General features: G+C 41.7%; 1 protein-coding gene across 1 annotated transcript in view; it reads left to right on the top strand.

The window, feature by feature from the left end:
• Window positions 1-23,328, top strand: part of SCNN1D (sodium channel epithelial 1 subunit delta) — a gene marked incomplete at its 5' end in the record, with an annotated part of 32,969 nt that extends 9,641 nt beyond the window's left edge. Inside the window, 8 exons of the mRNA XM_056508449.1 lie at window positions 866-1,029; window positions 2,741-2,839; window positions 5,144-5,261; window positions 13,407-13,485; window positions 15,694-15,751; window positions 17,838-17,893; window positions 19,830-19,902; window positions 23,050-23,328. Coding sequence (XP_056364424.1) covers window positions 866-1,029; window positions 2,741-2,839; window positions 5,144-5,261; window positions 13,407-13,485; window positions 15,694-15,751; window positions 17,838-17,893; window positions 19,830-19,902; window positions 23,050-23,328 — 926 coding nt within the window. The remainder of the gene's footprint in view (window positions 1-865; window positions 1,030-2,740; window positions 2,840-5,143; window positions 5,262-13,406; window positions 13,486-15,693; window positions 15,752-17,837; window positions 17,894-19,829; window positions 19,903-23,049) is intronic.
• Window positions 23,329-24,185: the final 857 nt, after the last annotated feature.

The following is a 24,185-nucleotide window of genomic DNA, read 5'->3' as shown; positions in this document are numbered from 1 at the left end:
GTCCCAGGGCTGTCCCAAATCCCTGTCCCTGTCCCCAGGGCTGTCTCTGTCCCCAATTCCCTGTCCCTTGTCCCCAATTCCTGTCCCTGTCCCTGGGCTGTCCCCAGTCTGTGTCCCCAGTCCCTGTGTCCCCCTGTTCCCCTATCCCTGTCCTCAACTCTTGTCCCTGTCCCCAATCCCTGTCCCTGTCCTGTCCCCAACCCCTGTCCCTGTCCCAGGGCTGTGCCTGCACCTCGAGCTGTCCCCAGTCCTTGTCCCCAACCCCTGTCCCTGTCCCCAGGGCTGTCCCTGTCCCCAATCCCTGTCCCTGTCCCCAATTCCCTGTCCCTGTCCCCAATTCCCTGTCCCTGTCCCCAGGGCTGTCCCTGTCCCCAATCCCTGTCCCTGTTCCAGGGCTGTCCCCAATCCCTGTCCCCTATCCCCAACCCCTGTCCCTGTCCCCAGTGCCTGTCCCTGTCCCAGGGCTGTCCCCAGTCCCTGTCCCTGTCCCCAGTCCCTGTCCCTGTCCCCAGTCCCTATCCCTGTCCCAGGGCTGTCCCCAGTCCCTGTCCCCTGTCCCCAGTGCCTGTCCCCTGTCCCCAGTGCCTGTCCCTGTCGCAGGGCTGTCCCTGTCCCTGTCCCTGTGGCAGGGCTGTCCCCAACCCCTGTCCCTGTCCCTGTGGCAGGGCTGTCGCTGTCCCCAACCCCTGTCCCTGTCCCTGTGGCAGGGCTGTCCTTGTCCCTGTCCCCAATCCCTGTCCCTGTGGCAGGGCTGTCCCCAACCCCTGTCCCTGTCCCTGTGGCAGGGCTGTCGCTGCTGCTGCGGGCCCAGCAGAGGGGGCAGCTGCCGCTGCTGTCCCCAACCCCTGTCCTGTCCCTGTGGCAGGGCTGTCGCTGCTGCTGCGGGCCCAGCAGAGGGGGCAGCTGCCGCTGCTGTCGCCCGTGGCCGGGGTGCGGGTGCTGATCCACCGCCACAACCAGAGCCCGTTCCTGGAGCACGAGGGCTTCGACATCCGCCCGGGCATCGCCACCACCATCGGCATCCGCCAGGTGGGCGCGGGGACCCTCGGGGCTGGGACTGTCCCACGGGGCTGGGAGTGTCACCTGGGGACACCCGCGGGGCTGGGAATGTCACCTCTGGGGACACAGGGACATCCGCCCGGGCATCGCCACCACCATCGGCATCCGCCAGGTGGGCACTGCCGAGGACCCTCGGGGCTGGAGTGTCACCTGGGGACACGGGGACATTCACAGGGCTGGGAGTGTCCCTCGGGGCTGGGAGTGTCCCCTCTGGGGACACAGGGACACCCACGGGGCTGGAGTGTCACCTCTGGGGGCACGGGGACATTCACCCGGGCATTGCCACCACCATCGGCATCCGCCAGGTGGGCACTGCCGGGGACCCACGGGGCTGGAGTGTCACCTGGGGACACCCACGGGGCTGGGAGTGTCACCTCTGGGGACACCCTCGGGGCTGGAGTGTCACCTGGGGACACAGAGACATTCACAGGTCTGGAGTGTCACCTGGGGACAGAGGGACACCCACGGGGCTGGAGTGTCACCTGGGGTGTCCTGCGGGGCTGGGAGTGACCCCTGGGGACACAGAGACATTCAGAGGGCTGGGATTGTCCCCTCTGGGGACACAGGGACACCACAGGGCAGGGAGGGACTCCTGGGGTGTCCCACTGGGCCGGGAATGTCCCCTCTGGGGGCACAGGGACAGCCAGCAGGTGGCACCACCCCAGGGCTGGGAGTGTCCCCTTGGGTGTCCCACGGGGCAGGGAGTGTCACCTCAGTAGGGACAGGGACACCCTGCAGCTCTGGCCCTGCCCCAGGGGTGGCACTGTCCCCGGGGGTGGCACTGTCCCCGGGGGTGGCACAGGGACACCCTGCAGCTCTGGCCCTGCCCCAGGGGTGGCACAGGAATATCCAGCAGCTCTGGCAGTGTCCCCAGGGGTGGCACTGTCCCCAGGGGTGGCACTGTCCCCGGGGGTGGCACAGGGACACCCAGCAGCTCTGGCACTGTCCCCGGGGGTGGCACTGTCCCCAGGGGTGGCACTGTCCCCGGGGGTGGCACAGGGACACCCTGCAGCTCTGGCACTGTCCCCAGGGGTGGCACTGTCCCCGGGGGTGACACAGGGACAGCTTTATTATTTATTATCCATTATCGAGGCCCTCAGCGAAGTCCAGGGGCTGATGGCTGCCTCTAATTAACCCTGCTAATTAATCACTCACAGCTCCAGTTAATTAACCCTGGTATTTAATGGCTAGGGGCTGTGATTAATTAACCCTGGTATTTAATGACTCGCGGCTGTAATTAATTAACCCTGGTAACTAATGACTTGCGGCTGTAATTAATGACCACTGCTGATTAACCCCCCCTGGCTGTAATTAATGAACCCTGCTGATTAACCCCTGGTGGGTGTAATTAATGAACCCTGGCTGTAATTAGTTAACCTTGCTGATTAACCCCTGGTGGGTGTAATTAATGACCGCTGCTGATTAACCCCTGGTGGCTGTAATTAATTAACCCTGGCTGTAATTAATGACCGCTGCTGATTAACCCCTTGTGGGTGTAATTAATTAACCCTGGCTGTAATTAATTAACCCTGCTGATTAACCCCTGGTGGGTGTAATTAATTAACCCTGGCTGTAATTAGTTAACCCTGCTGATTAACCCCTTGTGGCTGTAATTAATTAACCCTGGCTGTAATTAATTAACCCTGCTGATTAACCCCTTGTGGCCCGGCTGTGCCCGCAGGACGAGGTGAACCGCCTGGGCGGCAACTACGGCAGGTGCACCAGGGACGGGGCAGACGTGGCCGTGGAGCTGCTCTACAACAGCTCCTACACCCTGCAGGTACAGACCTGGCTTAGCCAGACCTGGCTTAGCCAAACCCAGCTCAGCTGAGCCCGGCTCAGCCAAACCCAGCTCAGCCAGACCCAGTTCAGTCAAACCCAGCTCAGCCAAACCCAGCTCAGCCGGGCTGGAGCTGCTCTACAACAGCTCCTACACCCTGCAGGTACAGACCTGGCTTAGCCAGACCCGGCTTAGCTGAGCCCGGCTCAGCCAAACCCAGCTCAGCCAAACCCAGTTCAGTCAAACCCAGCTCAGCCAGGCTGGAGCTGCTCTACAACAGCTTCTACACCCTGCAGGTACAGACCTGGCTTAGCCAGACCTGGCTTAGTGAAACCCAGCTCAGCTGAGCCCAGCTCAGCCAAACCCAGCTCAGCCAAACCCAGTTCAGTCAAACCCAGCTCAGCCAGGCTGGAGCTGCTCTATAACAGCTCCTACACCCTGCAGGTACAGACCTGGCCTAGCTGAGCCTGGCTTAGCGAAACCCAGCTTAGCTGAGCCCAGCTCAGCCAAACCCAGCTCAGCCAAACCCAGTTCAGTCAAACCCAGCTCAGCCAAACCCAGCTCAGCCAGACCCAGTTCAGTCAAACCCAGCTCAGCCAGGCTGGAGCTGCTCTACAACAGCTCCTACACCCTGCAGGTACAGCCCCGGCCTAGCTGAGCCTGGCTTAGCCAGACCTGGCTTAGTGAAACCTAGCTCAGCTGAGCCCAGCTCAGCCAAACCCAGCTCAGCCAAACCCAGTTCAGTCAAACCCAGCTCAGCCAAACCCAGCTCAGCCAGGCTGGAGCTGCTCTATAACAACTCCTACACCCTGCAGGTACAGATCTGGCCTAGCTGAGCCTGGCTTAGCCAGACCTGGCTTAGCCAAACCCAGCTTAGCTGAGCCTGGCTCTGCCAAACCCAGCTCAGCCAGACCCATCTCAGCCAAACCCAGCTCAGCCGGGCTGGAGCTGCTCTACAACAGCTCCTACACCCTGCAGGTACAGACCTGGCCTAGCTGAGCCTGGCTTAGCCAGACCTGGCTTAGCTGAGCCCAGCTCAGCCAAACCCAGCTCAGCCAAACCCAGTTCAGTCAAACCCAGCTCAGCCAAGCCCAGCTCAGCCAGGCTGGAGCTGCTCTACAACAGCTCCTACACCCTGCAGGTACACACCTGACATAGCTGAACCCAGCTTAGCTGAGCCCGGCTCAGTCAAACCCAGCTCAGCCAGGCTGGAGCTGCTCTATAACAACTCCTACACCCTGCAGGTACAGACCTGGCCTAGCTGAGCCTGGCTTAGCCAGACCTGGCTTAGCTGAGACCAGCTCAGCCAAACCTGGCATAGCCAGACACAGCTTAGCTGAGCCCAGCTCAGCCAAGCCCAGCTCAGCCAGGCTGGAGCTGCTCTACAACAGCTCCTACACCCTGCAGGTACAGACCTGGCCTAGCTGAGCCTGGCTTAGCCAAACTTGGCTCAGATTTGGAATTTTTTTTTTGGTTTATCCAAATTTTTTTTGCCTTTGTCTCCTAAAAACTCCATCCTACAGATTCAGAATTTTTTTATTTATCCAATTTTTTTCTGCCCTCGACTCCTTAAGAGCTGTATCCTAAAGAATTGGATTTTTTTGTGATTTACCAAAAATGTTTTTGCCTTTTTCTCCTATGACCTGTACCCTACAAATTCAGAATTTTTATTTGATTTATCCTTTTTTTTTTCCATTTTCTCCTAAGACCTGTACCCTACAAATACAGAATTTTTATTTGATTTATCCTTTTTTTCCCTTTTCTCCTATGACCTGTACCCTAAAAATTCAGAATTTTTTTTTATTTATCCTTTTTTTTGCCCTTTTCTCTTGAGACCTGTACCCTAAAAATTCAGAATTTTTTTTTATTTATCCTTTTTTTTTTCCCTTTTCTCCTAAGACCTGTACCCTAAAAATTCAAAATTTTTATTTGATTTATCCTTTTTTTTCTGCCCTTTTCTCCTATGACCTGTACCCTAAAAATTCAGAATTTTTATTTCACTTATCCTTTATTTTTCCCCTTTTTTCCTATAACCTGCACCCTAAAAATTCAGATTTTTTATTTGATTTATCCTTTATTTTGCCCTTTTCTCCTATGACCTGTACCCTAAAAATCCAGAATTTTTATTTGATTCATCCTTTATTTTTCCCCTTTTTTCCTATAACCTGCACCCTAAAAATTCAGATTTTTTTTCCATTTACCCCAGATTTTTTTGCCCGTTTCTCCTAAACGCTGCATCCTAGAGACTCAGAATTTTTTTTTGCTTTATCCAATAATTTTTTTTTTCCCGTTTCCCCCTGCCAGGCCTGCCTGCACTCGTGTTTCCAGCAGCTGATGCTCCAGCAGTGTGGCTGTGGGTATTATTATTACCCCCTGCCCGCCGGGGCGCGGCCCTGCGACTACAGCCGGCACCCGGGCTGGGGTGAGCACTCCTGGGGGGAAAAAATCCATGGAATTCATGAAATTCCCTGGGGGAAAATCCCTGGGAATTCCTGAAATTCCCTGGGGAAAATCAGTGGGAATTCCTGAAATCCTAAGGGAAAGAATTCCTGGGAAAAAATCCCTGGGAATTCCTGAAATCCGGGGCGCGGCCCTGCGACTACAGCCGGCACCCGGGCTGGGGTGAGCTCTCCGGGGGGAAAAATCCATGGAATTCATGGAATTCCCTGGGGAAAATCAGTGGGAATTCCTGAAATTCCCTGGGGAAAATCAGTGGGAATTCCTGAAATCCTAAGGGAAAAAATCCCTGGGAATTCCTGGGAAAAAATCCCTGGGAAATCCTGAAATCCCAGGGGGAAAATCAGTGGGAATTCCTGAAATCCTATGGGAAAAAAATCCCTGGGAATTCCTGAAATCCTCAGGGAAAGAATTCCTGGGAAAAAATCCCTGGGAATTCCTGGGAAAAAATCCCTGGGAATTCTTGAAATCCCCTGCGAAAAATCAGTGGGAATTCCTGAAATCCCCTGGGGAATCATCCCTGGGAATTCCTGGGAAAAAAATCCCTGGGAATTCATGAAATCCCAGGGGGAAAATCAGTGGGAATTCCTGGGAAAAAATCCCTGGGAATTAATGAAATCCCCTGGGGAATCATCCCTGGGAATTCCTGGGAAAAAATCCCTGGGAATTCCTGAAATCCGGGGCACGTTCCTGCGACTACAGCCGGCACCCGGGCTGGGGTGAGCACTCCTGGGGGAAAAAATCCATGGAATTAATGAAATTCCCTGGGGAATAATCCCTGGGAATTCCTGGGAAAAAATCCCTGGGAATTCTTGAAATCCCCTGCGAAAAATCAGTGGGAATTCCTGAAATCCCCAGGGGAATCATCCCTGGGAATTCCTGGGAAAAAATCCCTGGGAATTCCTGGGAAAAAATCCCTGGGAATTCCTGAAATCCCCTGGGGAATCATCCCTGGGAATTCCTGGGAAAAAATCCCTGGGAATTCCTGAAATCCGGGGCACGTTCCTGCGACTACAGCCGGCACCCGGGCTGGGGTGAGCTCTCCTGGGGGGAAAAAATCCATGGAATTCATGAAATTCCCTGGGGAAAAATCAGTGGGAAATCCTGAAATCCTAAGGGAAAAAATCCCTGGGAATTCATGAAATCCCAGGGGGAAAATCCCTGGGAATTCCTGGGAAAAAATCAGTGGGAATTCCTGAAATCCCGGGGGAAAATCAGTGGGAATTCCTGAAATTCCCTGGGGAAAATCAGTGGGAATTCCTGAAATCCTAAGGGAAAAAATCCCTGGGAATTCTTGAAATCCCAGGGGGAAAATCAGTGGGAATTCCTGAAATTCCCTTGGGAAAATCAGTGGGAATTCCTGAAATCCTAGGGGAAAGAATTCCTGGGAATTCTTGAAATCCCAGGGGGAAAATCAGTGGGAAATCCTGAAATCCTAAGGGAAAAAATCCCTGGGAATTCTTGAAATCCCCTGTGAAAAATCAGTGGGAATTCCTGGGAAAAAATCCCTGGGAATTCCTGAAATCCCAGGGGGAAAATCAGTGGGGAATCCTGGGAAAAAATCCCTGGGAATTCCTGAAATCCCCTGCGAAAAATCAGTGGGAATTCCTGAAATCCCAGGGGGAAAAAATCCCTGGGAATTAATGAAATCCCCTGGGGAAAATCAGTGGGAATTCCTGGGAAAAAAATCCCTGGGAATTCATGAAATCCCCTGGGGAATCATCCCTGGGAATTCCTGGGAAAAAATCCCTGGGAATTCCTGAAATCCGGGGCACGGCCCTGCGACTACAGCCGGCACCCGGGCTGGGGTGAGCACTCCTGGGGGGAAAAAATCCATGGAATTCATGAAATTCCCTGGGGAAAATCAGTGGAAATTCCTGGGAAAAAATCCCTGGGAATTCCTGGGAAAAAATCCCTGGGAATTCTTGAAATCCCCTGCGAAAAATCAGTGGGGATTCCTGAAATACCCTGGGGAAAATCAGTGGGAATTCCTGGGAAAAAATCGCTGGGAATTCCTGTAATCCCTGGGGAAAATCAGTGGGAATTCCTGAAATCCTAAGGGAAAGAATTCCTGGGAATTCCTGAAATCCCCTGGGGAAAATTAGTAAGAATTCCTGAAATCCCATGGGAAAAAATCCCTGGGAATTCCTGGGAAAAAATCCCTGGGAATTCCTGAAATCCCCTGGGGAATCATCCCTGGGAATTCCTGGAAAAATCCCTGGGAATTCCTGAAATCCCCTGGGAAAAAATCCCTGGGAATTCCTGAAATCCGGGGCGCGGCCCTGCGACTACAGCCGGCACCCGGGCTGGGGTGAGCACTCCTGGGGGGAAAAAATCCATGGAATTCATGAAATTCCCTGGGGGAAAATCCCTGGGAATTCCTGAAATACCCTGGGGAAAATCAGTGGGAATTCCTGGGAAAAAATCGCTGGGAATTCTTGAAATCCCCTGCGAAAAATCAGTGGGAATTCCTGAAATCCCCTGGGGAAAAATCCCTGGAAATTCCTGAAATCCCAGGGGGAAAATCAGTGGGAAATCCTGGGAAAAAATCCCTGGGAATTCCTGGGAAAAAATCCCTGGGAATTAATGAAATCTCAGGGGGAAAATCAGTGGGAATTCCTGAAATGGCCTGGGAAAAAATCCCATGGAATTCCTGGGGAAAAATCCCTGGGAATTCCTGGGAAAAAATCCCTGGGAATTCATGAAATCTCAGGGGGAAAAACAGTGGGAATTCCTGGGAAAAAATCCCTGGGAATTCCTGAAATCCCCTGGGGAATCATCCCTGGGAATTCCTGAGAAAAAAATCCATGGAATTCCTGAAATCCCCTGGGGAAAAATCCCTGGGAATTCCTGGGAAAAAAATCCCTGGGAATTAATGAAATCCCAGGGGGAAAATCAGTGGGAAATCCTGAAATCCTAAGGGAAAAAATCCCTGGGAATTCTTGAAATCCCCTGTGAAAAATCAGTGGGAATTCCTGGGAAAAAATCCCTGGGAATTCCTGAAATCCCAGGGGGAAAATCAGTGGGGAATCCTGGGAAAAAATCCCTGGGAATTCCTGAAATCCCCTGCGAAAAATCAGTGGGAATTCCTGAAATCCCAGGGGGAAAAAATCCCTGGGAATTAATGAAATCCCCTGGGGAAAATCAGTGGGAATTCCTGGGAAAAAAATCCCTGGGAATTCATGAAATCCCCTGGGGAATCATCCCTGGGAATTCCTGGGAAAAAATCCCTGGGAATTCCTGAAATCCGGGGCACGGCCCTGCGACTACAGCCGGCACCCGGGCTGGGGTGAGCACTCCTGGGGGGAAAAAATCCATGGAATTCATGAAATTCCCTGGGGAAAATCAGTGGAAATTCCTGGGAAAAAATCCCTGGGAATTCCTGGGAAAAAATCCCTGGGAATTCTTGAAATCCCCTGCGAAAAATCAGTGGGGATTCCTGAAATACCCTGGGGAAAATCAGTGGGAATTCCTGAAATACCCTGGAGAAAATCAGTGGGAATTCCTGAAATCCTCAGGGAAAGAATTCCTGGGAAAAAATCCCTGGGAAATCCTGAAATCCGGGGCACGGCCCTGCGACTACAGCCGGCACCCGGGCTGGGGTGAGCACTCCTGGGGGGAAAAATCCATGGAATTCATGAAATTCCCTGGGGAAAATCAGTGGGAATTCCTGAAATCCTAAGGGAAAGAATTCCTGGGAATTCCTGAAATTCCCTGGGGAAAATCAGTAAGAATTCCTGAAATACCCTGGGGAAAATCAGTGGGAATTCCTGAAATCCTCAGGGAAAGAATTCCTGGGAAAAAATCCCTGGGAATTCCTGAAATCCCCTGTGAAAAATCAGTGGGAATTCCTGAAATCCCAGGGGGAAAATCAGTGGGAATTCCTGAAATTCCCTGGGGAAAATGAGTGGGAATTCCTGAAATCCTCAGGGAAAGAATTCCTGGGAAAAAATCCCTGGGAATTCCTGAAATCCGGGGCACGGCCCTGTGACTACAGCCGGCACCCGGGCTGGGGTGAGCACTCCTGGGGGAAAAATCCATGGAATTAATGAAATTCCCTGGGAGAAAATTAGTGGGAATTCCTGGGAAAAAATCCCTGGGAAATCCTGAAATCCCCCGTGAAAGATCAGTGGGAATTTCTGAAATCCTAAGGGAAAGAATTCCTGGGAAAAAATCCCTGGGAATTCCTGAAATCCCAGGGGGAAATCAGTAAGAATTCCTGAAATCCCATGGGAAAAGATCCCTGGGAATTCCTGGGAAAAAATCCCTGGGAATTCCTGAAATCCCCTGGGGAATCATCCCTGAGAATTCCTGGGAAAAAATCCCTGGGAATTCCTAGGGAAAAATCCCTGGGAATTCCTGAAATCCGGGGCGCGGCCCTGCGACTACAGCCGGCACCCGGGCTGGGGTGAGCACTCCTGGGGGAAAAAATCCATGGGATTCATGAAATTCCCTGGGGAAAATCAGTGGGAATTCCTGAAATCCTCAGGGAAAGAATTCCTGGGAAAAAATCCCTGGGAATTCCTGGGAAAAAATCCCTGGGAATTCCTGAAATCCCTGGGGAAAATCAGTGGGAATTCCTGAAATCCCAGGGGGAAAATCAGTGGGAATTCCTGAAATCCCATGGGAAAAAATCCCATGGAATTCCTGGGAAAAAAATCCCTGGGAATTCCTGAAATTCCCTGGGGAAAATCAGTGGGAATTCCTGGGAAAAAAAATCCCTGGGAATTCCTGAAATCCCCTGGGGAATCATCCCTGGGAATTCCTGGGAAAAAATCCCTGGGAATTCCTGGGAAAAAATCCCTGGGAATTCATGAAATCTCAGGGGGAAAATCAGTGGGAAATCCTGAAATCCCCTGGGGAATAATCCCTGGGAATTCCTGAGAAAAAAATCCATGGAATTCCTGAAATCCCCTGGGGAAAAATCCCTGGGAATTCCTGGGAAAAAATCCCTGGGAATTCCTGAAATCCCCTGGGAAAAAATCCCTGGGAATTCCTGAAATCCGGGGCACGGCCCTGCGACTACAGCCGGCACCCGGGCTGGGGTGAGCACTCCTGGGGGGAAAAAATCCATGGGATTCATGAAATTCCCTGGGGAAAATCAGTGGGAATTCCTGAAATCCTCAGGGAAAGAATTCCTGGGAAAAAAATCCCTGGGAATTCCTGAGAAAAAATCCCTGGGAATTCTTGAAATCCCCTGCGAAAAATCCCTGGGAATTCATGAAATCTCAGGGGGAAAATCAGTGGGAAATCCTGAAATCCCCTGGGGAATAATCCCTGGGAATTCCTGAGAAAAAAATCCATGGAATTCCTGAAATCCCCTGGGGAAAAATCCCTGGGAATTCCTGGGAAAAAATCCCTGGGAATTCCTGAAATCCCCTGGGGAAAAATCCCTGGGAATTCCTGGGAAAAAAATCAATGGAATTCCTGAAACTCCCTGGGGAATCATCCCTGGGAATTCCGTGGAATTCCTGAAATCCCCAGGGGAAAATCAGTGGGAATTCCTGAAATCCCATGGGAAAAAATCCCATGGAATTCCTGGGGAAAAATCCCCGGGAATTCCTGGGAAAAAATCCCCGGGAATTCCTGGGAAAAAATCCCTGGGAATTCCTGAAATCCTGAGAAAAAAAAATCCCTGGGAATTCCTGAAATCCCTTGGGGAAAAAAAATCTCTGGGAATTCCTGAAATTCCCTTAGGAAAATCCCTGGGAATTCCTGAAATCCCTGTGGAAAAAAATCCATGGGCATTCCTGAAATCCTGGGGGAAATTCCTGGGAAAGAATTCCTGGGAATTCCTGAGAAAAATCCTTGGAAATATCTGAAACTCTGGGGAAAAAATCCATGGAAATTTCTGAAACCCTGGGAAATAATTTTTTTTTCATGGATTCAGGAATTCCTGGGGATTTTCCCCAGGGGATTTCAGGAATTCCCAGGGATTTTTTTTTCATGGATTCAGAAATTCCTGGGGAATTTTTTCCCATGGATTCAGCAATTCCTGGGGAATTTTTTCCCATGGATTCAGGAATTCCCAGGGATTTTTTTTTCCCATGGATTCAGGAATTCCTGGGGATTTTTTTTCCCATGGATTCAGGAAATCCCAGGGAATTTTTTTCCCTTAGATTCAGAAATTCCGGGATTTTTCCCCAGGGGATTTCAGGAATTCCCAGGGATTTTTTCTTCATGGATTCAGCAATTCCTGGGGAATTTTTTCTTCATGGATTCAGCAATTCCTGGGGAATTTTTTCCCATGGATTCAGGAATTCTCAGGGATTTTCCCCAGGGTTACAGGGATTATTTCCTAAGGATTATTTCCCAGGATTTCAGGAATTCCCAGGGATTTTTTCCCATGGATTCAGGAATTCCCAGGGATTTTTTTTCCCATGGATTCAGGAAATCCCAGGGAATTTTTTTCCCTTAGATTCAGAAATTCCGGGATTTTTCCCCAGGGGATTTCAGAAATTCCCAGGGATTTTTTTTTTCATGGATTCAGCAATTCCTGGGGAATTTTTTCCCATGGATTCAGGAATTCCCAGGGAATTTTTTTCCCATGGATTCAGAAATTCTGGGATTTTTCCCAGGGGATTTCAGGAATTCCCAGGGATTTTTTTTCCCATGGATTCAGGAATTCCTGGGGATTTTTTTTCCCATGGATTCAGGAATTCCCAGGGATTTTCCCCAGGGTTACAGGGATTATTTCCTAAGGATTATTTCCCAGGATTTCAGAAATTCCCAGGGATTTTTTTTTTTTCCATGGATTCAGGAATTCCCAGGGATTTTTTTCCCCATGGATTCAGGAATTCCCAGGGATTTTTTCTTCATGGATTCAGAAATTCCTGGGGAATTTTTCCCCATGGATTCAGGAATTCCTGAGGATTTTTTTCCCAGGAGATTTCAGGAATTCCCAGGGATTTTTTTTCCCATGGATTCAGGAATTCCTGGGGATTTTTTTTCCCATGGATTCAGGAATTCCCAGGGATTATTTTTTCCCCATGGATTCAGGAAATCCCAGGGAATTTTTTTCCCTTAGATTCAGAAATTCCGGGATTTTTCCCCAGGAGATTTCAGAAATTCCCAGGGATTTTTTTTTTCATGGATTCAGGAATTCCCAGGGATTTTTTTTCCATGGATTCAGAAATTCCTGGGGATTTTTTTCCCATGGATTCAGGAATTCCCAGGGATTTTTTTTCCCATGGATTCAGAAATTCCCAGGGATTTCCCCCAGGGTTACAGGGATTATTTCCTCAGGATTATTTCCCAGGATTTCAGGAATTCCCAGGGATTTTTTTCCCATGGATTCAGAAATTCCCAGGGATTTTTTTTTCATGGATTCAGCAATTCCTGGGGAATTTTTTCCCCAGGGGATTTCAGGAATTCCCAGGGATTTTTTTCCCATGGATTCAGGAATTCCCAGGGATTTTTTCTTCATGGATTCAGCAATTCCTGGGGAATTTTTTCCCATGGATTCAGGAATTCCCGGGGATTTTTTTCCCATGGATTCAGAAATTCCCAGGGATTTTTTTTCCCCCATGGATTCAGGAATTCCCAGGGATTTTTTTTCCCATGGATTCAGGAATTCCCAGGGAATTTTTCCCCCTTAGATTCAGAAATTCCGGGATTTTTCCCCAGGGGATTTCAGGAATTCCCAGGGATTTTTTTTTTTCATGGATTCAGCAATTCCTGGGGAATTTTTTCCCATGGATTCAGCAATTCCCAGGGATTTTCCCCAGGGTTATTTCCTCAGGATTATTTCCCAGGATTTCAGGAATTCCCAGGGATTTTTTTTTTCATGGATTCAGAAATTCCCAGGGATTTTTTTCCCATGGATTCAGAAATTCCCAGGAATTTTTTTCCCTCGGATTCAGAAATTCCGGGATTTTTCCCCAGGGGATTTCAGAAATTCCCAGGGATTTTTTTTTTCATGGATTCAGCAATTCCTGGGGAATTTTTTCCCATGGATTCAGGAAATCCCAGGGAATTTTTTTCCCTTAGATTCAGAAATTCCGGGATTTTTCCCCAGGGGATTTCAGGAATTCCCAGGGATTTTTTTCCCCATGGATTCAGGAATTCCTGGGGAATTTTTCCTGGAATTCCTGACTCTTTTTTTTTCCAGGTCACTGTTTTTACCAGCTCTACTCCCAGCTCAGGAATCACCACCTGAACTGCTTTGAGCAGTGCCCCAAACCCTGCAGGTGAGCCCAAAAACCTGGAAAAACCTGGAAAAACCTGGAAAAACTGGAATTCCCTGGGAAATTCACCTGGAATTTGGGAGACTGAAATTTAAATGAAATTTTAATGTCATTTAAATGTAATTTTAATATAATTTTGGTGTAATTTAAATGTAATTTTAATATAATTTTAATATAATTTAAATGTGATTTTGCTATAATTTAAATGTGATTTTAATGTAATTTTAATATAATTTTAATATAATTTAAATGAGATTTTGCTATAATTTAAATGTGATCTTAATGTAATTTTAATATAATTTAAATGTATTTTTAATATAATTTTAATATAATTTAAATATGATTCTTACAATAATTTAAATGTAATTTTAATGTAATTTTAATATAATTTAAATGTGATTCTTACAATAATTTAAATGTAATTTTAATGTAATTTTAATATAATTTTAATGTAATTTTAATGTAATATTAATGTAATTTAAATTTAATTTGAATCTAATTTTAATTCAATTATAGTGTGATTTTAATTTAATTTCAATCTATTTTATTTCAATTTTAATGTAATTTAAATTTAATTTGAATCTAATTTTAATTCAATTTTAATGTGATTTTAATTTAATTTGCATCTAATTTTAATTTAATTTTAATGTGATTTTAATGTAATTTGCATCTAATTTTAATTTAATTTTAATGTGATTTTAAATTAATTTGAATCTAATTTTAATTCAACTTTAATGTGATTTTAATTGAATTGAAATGTTATGTTTTAGTTTAATTTTAATTTAATTTATTATACATTTAATTTTATATTCACATATTTTAATGTTTTACTTTAAATTTCATTAAAATTCCAATTTCAGCTGGATTAAATTTTAACACTTTTCACACCTGAATTATTTCAGATTTTTTTTTTTTTTTGACTGTAAGACAGTTTAAAAATAACAATTTTAAACCAAAACTCCTCAAAATTTCATTTTGGATTCATCCAGAATTTCCCAAAATTTTGGAATTGTGATTTTTTGGATGCATCCAAAATTTCCCAGGATTTTGGAATTATTGTGATTTTTTTGGATGCATCCAGAATTTCTCAGGATTTTGAAATTATTCTGATTTTTTGGATGCATCCAAAATTTCCCAGGATTTTGAAATTATTCTGATTTTTTTGGATGCATCCAGAATTTCCCAGGATTTTGAAATTATTCTGATTTTTTGGATGTATCCAAAATTTCCCAGGATTTTGGAATTGTGATTTTTTTGGATGCATCCAGAATTTCCCAGGATTTTGGAATTATTCTGATTTTTTGGGATGCATCCAGAATTTCCCAAAATTTTGGAATTGTGATTTTTTGGATGCATCCAGAATTTCCCAGGATTTTGGAATTGTTGTGATTTTTTGGATGCATCCAGAATTTCCCAAAATTTTGGAATTGCTCAGGTTTTTTTTGATGCATCCAGAATTTCCCAGGATTTTAGAATTGTGATTTTTTGGGATGCCTCCAGAATTTCCCAGAATTTTGAAATTATTCTGATTTTTTGGGATGCATCCAAAATTTCCCAGGATTTTGGAATTGTGATTTTTTGGATGTATCCAAAATTTCCCAGGATTTTGGAATTGTGATTTTTTGGATGCATCCAGAATTTCCCAGGATTTTGGAATTGTGATTTTTTGGATGCATCCAGAATTTCCCAAAATTTTGGAATTGTGATTTTTTGGATGCATCCAGAATTTCCCAGGATTTTGGAATTATTCTGATTTTTTTGGGATGCATTCAGAATTTCCCAGGATTTTGAAATTATTCTGATTTTTTTGGATGCATCCAGAATTTCCCAAAATTTTGGAATTGCTCAGGTTTTTTTTGATGCATCCAGAATTTCCCAGGATTTTGGAATTGTTCTGATTTTTTGGATGCATCCAGAATTTCCCAAAATTTTGGAATTATTCTGATTTTTTTGGATGTATCCAAAATTTCCCAGGATTTTGGAATTGTGATTTTTTGGATTCATCCAGAATTTCCCAGGATTTTGGAATTATTCTGATTTTTTTGATTCATCCAGAATTTCCCAGGATTTTGGAATTATTGTGATTTTTTGGATGCATCCAGAATTTCCCAAAATTTTGGAATTGCTCAGGTTTTTTTTGATGCATCCAGAATTTCCCAGGATTTTGGAATTGCTCTGATTTTTTGGAATTCCTGGATTTTCTCTCCTCAGGGAATCTCTCTACAAGGTCTCAGCTGGCACAGCCAAGTGGCCCTCGGCAAAATCCCAGGTACAAAATTCCAGAAAAAATATTCCAGTGGGGAATATTCCAATAACAAATATTCCAGTGGAAACATTCCAGGAATAATTATTCCAACAACAATTATTCCAGTAACAAATATTCAATAACAAATATTCCAATGGAAACATTCCAATAATCAATATTCCAGTAATAAATGTTCCAGCAATTAATATTCCAATAACAAATATTCCAATAAAAATATTCCAATAATGGATAATCGATTAGTGAATATTCTATTAACAAATATTCCAATGGAAACATTCCAGGAATAATTATTCCAACAACAAATATTTCAGTAACAAATATTCAATAACAAATATTCCAGTGGAAACATTCCAAGAATGAATATTCCAGTAATAAATATTCCAATAGAAATATTCCAATAGAAATATTCCAATAGAAATATTCCAATAATTAATATTCCAGCAATGAATATTCCAATAACAAATATTCCAATTGAAATATTCCAATAGAAATATTCCAATAATGGATAATCTATTAATGAATATTCTAATAATAAATATTCCATTAACAAATATTCCAATAACAAATATTCCAGTAGAAATATTCCAATAATAGATATTCCAATAATGAATATTCCACTAATGAATATTCCAATAACAAATATTCCAACAGAAATATTCCAGTAATGACTATTCCAATGGAAATAATCCAATAGAAATATTCCAGTAAAGAATATTCCAATAACAAATATTCCAGTAGAAAAATTCCAATAGAAATATTCCAATAATGGATATTCCATTAATGGATATTCCAATTATGAATATTCCACTAATGAATATTCCAGTAACAAATATTCCAATGGAAACATTCCAATAGAAATACACTTGTAATAAATATTTCAGTAATAAATATTCAAGTAATAAATATTCCAGTAATTGAAACATTCCAATAGAAATGTTCCAATCATGAATATTCTATTAATGGATTTTCCAATCATGGATATTCCAATAATGAATATTCCAAAAACAAATATTCCAATTGAAATATTCCAATAACAAATATTCCAGTAATGACTATCCCAATGGAAAATTCCAATAGAAATATTCCAGTAAAGAATATTCCAGTAAGGAATATTCCAATAACAAATATTCCAATGGAAATATTTCCAATAGAAATATTCCAGTAATAAATATTCCATTAATAAATATTCCAGTAACAAATACTCCAACAGAAATATTCCAATTGAAATATTCCAATGCAAACATTCCAGTAACAAATATTCCAATAACAAATATTCCAATACAAATATTCCAATAACAAATATTCCAGTAATGACTATTCCAATGGAAATATTCCAATAGAAATATTCCAGTAATGAATATTCAAATAACAAATATTCCATGATAAATAATCCAATAATGGATATTCCATTAATGGATATTCCAATAATGAATATTCCATGAATGAATATTCCAATAACAAATATTCCAACAGAAATATTCCAATTGAAATATTCCAGTGGAAACATTCCAATAGCAAATATTTTAATAATGACTATTCCAATGAAAATAATCCAATAGAAATATTCCAGTGAAGAATATTCCAGCAAGGAATATTCCAATAACAAATATTCCAGTAGAAATATTCCAGTAATGGTTAATCTATTAATAAATATTCCAGTAATAAATATTCCAGTAACAAATATTCCAATAGAAATATTCCAATATTGAATATTCCAGTAATGAATATCCCAATAACAAATATTCCAGGAGAAATATTCCAATAATGGATATTCCATTAATGAATATTCCACTAATGAGTATTCCAATGGCAAATATTCCAATGGAATTATTCCAATAATGAATATTCCAATAGAAATATTTCAATAATGGATATTCCATTAATGAATATTCCAATAAAAAGTATTCCAATAGAAATATTCCAATAACTGATATTCCATGTATGAATATTCCAATTACGAATATTCCAATTACAAATATTCCAATAGAAATATCCCACTAATTATCCCACTAATGAATATCCCACTAATGACCATCCCACTAATGACCACCCCACTAATTGCCACCCCACTAACGAGGTTCCCACGCAGGACTGGGTGCTCCAGGCCCTGAGGCACCAGAACGGCTTCAACTCCAGCAGCAGCAGGTGAGGCACAAACCCCAAATAAACCCCAAAAATCCTCCAAAAAACTCCCAAAGAACTCCCAATAAATCTCCAAAAAACTCCCAAAAAACTCCCAAAAAACTCCCAATAAACCTCCAAAAAACTCCCAATAAACCCCCAATAAATCCCCAGTAAACTCCCAATAAATCCACAATAAACTCCCAATAAACTCCCAATAAATCCACAATAAATCCACAATAAACCCCCCGAAAAAACTCCCAATAAAATCCACAATAAACCCCCAATAAATCCCCAATAAATCCCCAATAAACGCCAAATAAATCCCAATAAACCCCCAATAAACCCCAATAAATCCCCAATAAAATCCTCCAAAAAACTCCCAATAAACCCCCAATAAATCCCCAATAACTCCCCAATAATTCCCCAATAATTTCCCAATAAACTCCCAGTAGATCCTCAATAACCCCCAATAAACTCCCAATAAATTCCCAATAAATCCCCAATAAACCCCCAATAAATCCACAAAACCCCACTATAAATCCCCAATAAATCCCCAATAATTTCCCAACCAATTCCCAATAGATCCTCAATAAACCTCCAATAAACCCCCAATAAATCCCCAATAAACCCCAATAAGCAACCAATAAACCCTAATAAATCCCCAATAAACCCCCAATAAATCCCCAATAAATCCCCAATAAATCCCCAGATAAATCCCCAATTAATCCCAATAAATCCCCAATAAATCCCAAATAAATCCCAATAAATTCCCAATAAATCCCCAATAAATCCCCAATAAATCCCCAATTAATCCCACTAAATCCCCAATAAATCCCAAATAAATCCCAATAAACAACCAATAAATCCCCAATAAACCCCAGATAAATCCCCAATAAACTCCCAATATATCCCAAATAAACCCCCAATAAATCCACAAACCCCCCAATCAAATGCCAATAAATCTCCAATAATTTACCAATAAATCCCCAATAAATCCTAAATAAACCCCAAGTATACTCCTATAAATCCCCCCAATAAATCCCCAATAAACCCTAATAAATCCCTAATAAACCCTAATAAATCCCAAATAAACCCCCAATAAATCCCAATAAACCCCCAATAAACAACCAATAAACCCCCAATAAATCCTAATAAATTCCCAATAAATCCCTAATAAATCCCTAATAAATCCCTAATAAACCCTAATAAATCCCAACTAAACCCCAAATAAATCCCAATAAATCCCCAATAAACTCCCAATAAACCCCAATAAACCCTAAATAAATCCCTAATAAAATCCCCAATAAATCACCAATAAACCCCCAATAAACCCTAAATAAATCCCTAATAAACCCTAAATAAATCCCTAATAAACCCTAATAAATCCCTAATAAACCCCAATAAATCCCTCAATAAATCCCCAATAAACCCTCAATAAACCCCCAATAAACCCTAATAAATCCCTAATAAACCCTAATAAATCCCAAATAAACCCCCAATAAATCCAAATAAATCCCAATAAACCCTCAATAAATCCCCAATAAACCCCCAATAAACCCCAATAAACCCTAATAAATCCCTAATAAACCCTAATAAATCCCAAATAAACCCCCAATAAATCCACAAAACCCCCCGATAAATCCCAAATAAACCCCCAATAAATCCCTAATAAAACCCCAATAAACCCAAATAAACCCCCAACAAATCCCAATAAACCCCAATAAATCCCCAATAAACCCCAATAAACCCCAATAAACCCCAATAAACCCCCCACAAACCCAAATAAACCCCCAATAACCCTAATAAACCCAATAAACCCAAATAAATCCCAATAAAACCCCCAATAAACCCCAATAAACCCCCAATAAACCCCCCACAACCCCCCAGCGTGTCCCAGTGCCCACTGGGAGTGTCCCAGTCCCAGACTGGAGCGCCCAGTGCCCGCTGTGCCCCCCAGGGACATTGCCAAGGTCACCATCTTCTACCAGCAGCTCAACTCCCAGGCCGTGCACGAGGCCCCGCTGCTCTCGGTCTGTCCAAAAAGTTTTATTTATTTTTAAATTATTTTTATTTTTTATTTTTTTTTTTTATTTTTTCCATCAAATTCCTCTTCTGCGAATTCATCCTTGAAATGTAGAAATAGGAATGTGTTTATTTCTGTGGTTTAAGATGTAAATTTAAAGATGCAAATAGCTACTTTTTTATTCAGATATATTTATATTTATTTCTATATTTATTTCTATATTTATTTATATTTATCTATATATATAAAGATATATATAAATATATACATATATAATATATAAGTATATAAATATATAAATATAAATATATATGTATATATGTGTGTATTATTTATTTATTTATTTATGTTATTCTATTTATTTATTTATGATATTTATTTATTTATTTATTTATTTTTATTTATTTATTTATAAATTATATTTATGGAAGTGTATAACTAGCTAAAGAAATATTCCAATAATGGATAAACTATTAATGAATATTCCAATAACAAATATTCCAATTGAAATATTCCAATAGAAATATTCCAATAATGGATAATCTATTAATGAATATTCCAATAACAAATATTCCAATGGAAACTTTCCAATAACAAATATTTTTTTATTCAAATATATTTATATATTTTAGTATATTTATTTATATATTTTTTATATTTATGTAAGTGTATAACTATCTATATATATTTATTTAGATGATTTTATTACATTTATTTCAAATTTAGATATATATATTTATATAATAACATTAACGATTATATTTTTATTTTATAGATAAATATTTATATGATACCATTAACAATTATATTTCTATTTTTATTTTATAGAAAAATATTTATTTATTTATATGCTAATGTTAATTAATTCCTGTATTTTGGGTTTTTGGTTTGGGTTTTGGGTTTGGGTTTGGGTTTTGGTTTTGGTTTTGGTTTGGGTTTTGGGTTTGAATTTTTGGTTTTGGGTTTTTTTTTGGGATTGGTTTGGGTTTTTGGTTGGGGTTTTTGGTTTGGGATTTTTGGTTTGGGTTTTTGGTTTTGGGTTTTGGTTTTGGGTTTTGGGCTTGGGATTGGTTTTGGGTTTTTGGTTTGGGTTTTTGGTTTGAATTTTTGGGTTTGGGTTTTGGGTTTGGGTTTTTGTTTGGGGTTTTTGTTTTGGGATTAGTTTTGGGTTTTTCGTTCGGGTTTTTGGTTTGAATTTTTGGTTTTGGGTTTTTGGTTTTGGATTGGTTTGGGTTTTGGGATGTGGTTTTTGGTTTGGGTTTTTGGTTTGGGATTTGGTTTTGGGTTTTTGGTTTGAATTTGTGTTTTTGGTTTGAATTTTTGGTTTTGGGTTTTTGGTTTGGGTTTTTGGTTTGGGTTTTTTGGTTTGGGATTGGGTTTGGGTTTTTGGTTTGTGTTCTTGGTTTGAATTTTTGGTTTGGGATTTTTGGTTTGGGTTTTGGTTTTGGGTTTTTGGTTTGGGATTGGTTTGGGGTTTTTGGTTTGGGTTTTTGGTTGTGGTTTTTGGTTTAGGATTTGGTTTGGGTTTTTGGTTTGAATTTTTTGGTTTTGGGTTTTTGGTTTTGGATTGGTTTTGGGTTTTTAGTTGTGGTTTTGGGTTTGGGTTTTTGGTTTGGGATTTGGTTTGGGTTTTTGGTTTTGGGTTTTTGGTTTGGGATTGGTTTGGGTTTTTGGTTTGGGTTTTTGGTTTGGGTTTTTGGTTTGGGTTTTTGGTTTTGGGTTTTTGGTTTGGGTTTTTGGATGTGGTTTTTTTTTTGGGTTTTTGGTTTGGGATTTTGTTTGTGTTTGGTTTGGGTTTTTTGGTTTTGGGTTTTTGGTTTTGGGTTTTTGGTTTGGGTTTTTGGTTTGGGATTGATTTTGGGTTTTTGGTTTGGATTTTTGGTTTTGGTTTGGATTTTTGGTTTGGGATTTGTTTTGGGTTTTTGGTTTGGGTTTTTGTTTGGGATTTTTGTTTTGGGATTAGTTTTGGGGTTTTGTTCAGGGAAAAGTCATGGAGAATTATTGGGAAAATGAGCCATGATCCGATAGGCTCCAGACATGGGTGTGAAGAACAGAAAAGGGAAAACGTTGGAGTTTTGGGATTGAGTTTGGATTTTGGTTTTTGTTTGGGGCTTTCTTTCGAGTTTCTGGTTTTTTTGGTTTTTTTTTTTTTGTTTTTTGTTTTGTTTTGGGTTTTTGTTTGGGGCTTTTCTTTTGAGTTTCTGTTTTTTTTTTTTTTGTTTGTTTGTTTTTTGTTTTGGGTTTTTGTTTTGAGATTGGGTTTGAGTTTTTGTTTGGGACTTTTCTTTCGAGTTTCTGGGTTTTTTTTGTTTTTTTTTTGGGTTTTTGTTTTGGGATTTTCTTTTGAGTTTCTGTTTTGGTTTTTTTTTTTGTTTTGGGTTTTTGTTTTGGGATTTTGAGTTTCTGTTTTGGTTTTTTTTTGTTTTGTTTTGGGTTTTTGTTTTGGGATTTTCTTTTGAGTTTCTGTTTTAGTTTTTGTTTTGGGTTTTTGTTTTGGGATTTTCTTTCGAGTTTCTGTTTTGGTTTTTTTTTGTTTTGTTTTGGGTTTTTGTTTTGGGATTTTGAGTTTCTGTTTTGGTTTTTTTTTGTTTTGTTTTGGGTTTTTGTTTGGGGATTTTCTTTTGAGTTTCTGTTTTGGTTTTTTTTTTTTGTTTTGGGCTTTTGTTTTGGGATTGGGTTTGAGTTTTTGTTTGGGGCTTTTCTTTCGAATTTCTGGGGTTTTTTTGGTTTTTTTTTGGGGGGGTTTTTGTTTTGGGATTTTCTTTTGAGTTTCTGTTTTGGTTTTTTTTTTGTTTTGGGTTTTTGTTTTGGGATTTTCTTTTGAGTTTCTGTTTTGTTTTTTTTTTTTTTGTTTTGGGTTTTTGTTTTGGGATTGGGTTTGAGTTTTTGTTTGGGGCTTTTCTTTTGAGTTTCTGTTTTGGTTTTTGTTTTGTTTTTTTTTTTTGTTTTGGGTTTTTGTTTTGGGATTGGGTTTGGGTTTTTGTTCGGGGCTTTTCCTTTGAGTTTCTGTTTTGGTTTGGTTTTTTTTGTTGGTTATTTTTATTTTTATTTTTATTTTTATTTTTATTTTTATTTTTATTTTTATTTTTATTTTTATTTTTATTTTTATTTTTAATTTTTTTTTAAAAATTTTTATTTTGTGTTTTCCCTGCAGGAGAACCTGCTGCTGTCCAGCATGGGCAGCCAGTGGAGCCTGTGGTTCGGCTCCTCGGTGCTGTCGGTGGTGGAGATGCTGGAGCTGCTCCTGGACGCGCTGGTGCTGTCCCTGCTCTGCTGCCTGCGGAGCCTCCGCCCCGGGAATTCCCGAAATTCCCGAAATTCCCAAAATCCTGCAGCCCCGGGGATCCGGGAATCCTGCAGCCCCGGGAATTCCCAAAATCCTGCAGCCCCGGGAATCCGGGGGGCGGGGTTTGGGGCAGGAGCTCAGAACTGAGCGGGTGTGAGCAGGGAGAGGGTGGGAATTCCCAAAATTCAGTGGGAAGGATTCCAGGGATGTCCTGGATCCACAGCTGAGTTTGGAAATGTTTGGAATTCCCAAAATTCTGTGGGAAGGATTCCAGGGATTTCCTGGTTCCTTTCCTGGGAGCTCCCTGAGCATGGAAATGTTGGAATTCCCAAAATTCTGTGGGAAGGGATTCCAGGAATTTCCTGGATCCTCAGCTGGGAGTTTCCTGAGCATGGAAATGTTTGGAATTCCCAAAATTCTGTGGGAAGGATTCCAGGGATTTCCTGGATCCACAGCTGAGCTTGGAAATGTTGGAATTCCCAAAATTCTGTGGGAAGGGATTCCAGGGATTTCCTGGATCCTCTCCTGGGGGCTCTCTGAGCCTCAAAATGTTTGGAATTCCCTAAATCCCTGGAATTCCCAAATTCCTCCTTCCTTCTGATCCCTCGAATTTCCAAACTCTCCCCAGAATTCCCAAATTCCTTTTCCTGCTGCATGTTGGGAATTCCAAAGCTCAGGGAACTGTTGCTGCTTTTGGATTTCCCAGGAAATTCCCTCTGAGTCCAACTGTTCCAGAGGGAAATAAAGAGAAAAAAAAAAAAAAAAAAAAATCGGGATTGGGAACATTTTAATATCCCAGGAAATCCCTGGGAATTCCTGTGGAATGCTGATAAACAGAAATAATGTTAATATTTGACATTAATTATCATAATAAGTTAAATAATTTATCTGTACATAATAAAAAAAAAACAGATTTATTTTTATTTTTGATGGGGATTTTTTTGCTTTTGAGTTTTTGTTCTGTTGGATCCTTGCAGGGGAACAGAAACCCACGAGCTTTGGGT

Source organism: Oenanthe melanoleuca, chromosome 21, assembly GCF_029582105.1.
Source record: "Oenanthe melanoleuca isolate GR-GAL-2019-014 chromosome 21, OMel1.0, whole genome shotgun sequence".
Classification (NCBI taxonomy): domain Eukaryota; kingdom Metazoa; phylum Chordata; class Aves; order Passeriformes; family Muscicapidae; genus Oenanthe; species Oenanthe melanoleuca.
Note: the sequence above shows the minus strand (reverse complement) of the source record. Positions and strands in the feature narration are given on the sequence as shown.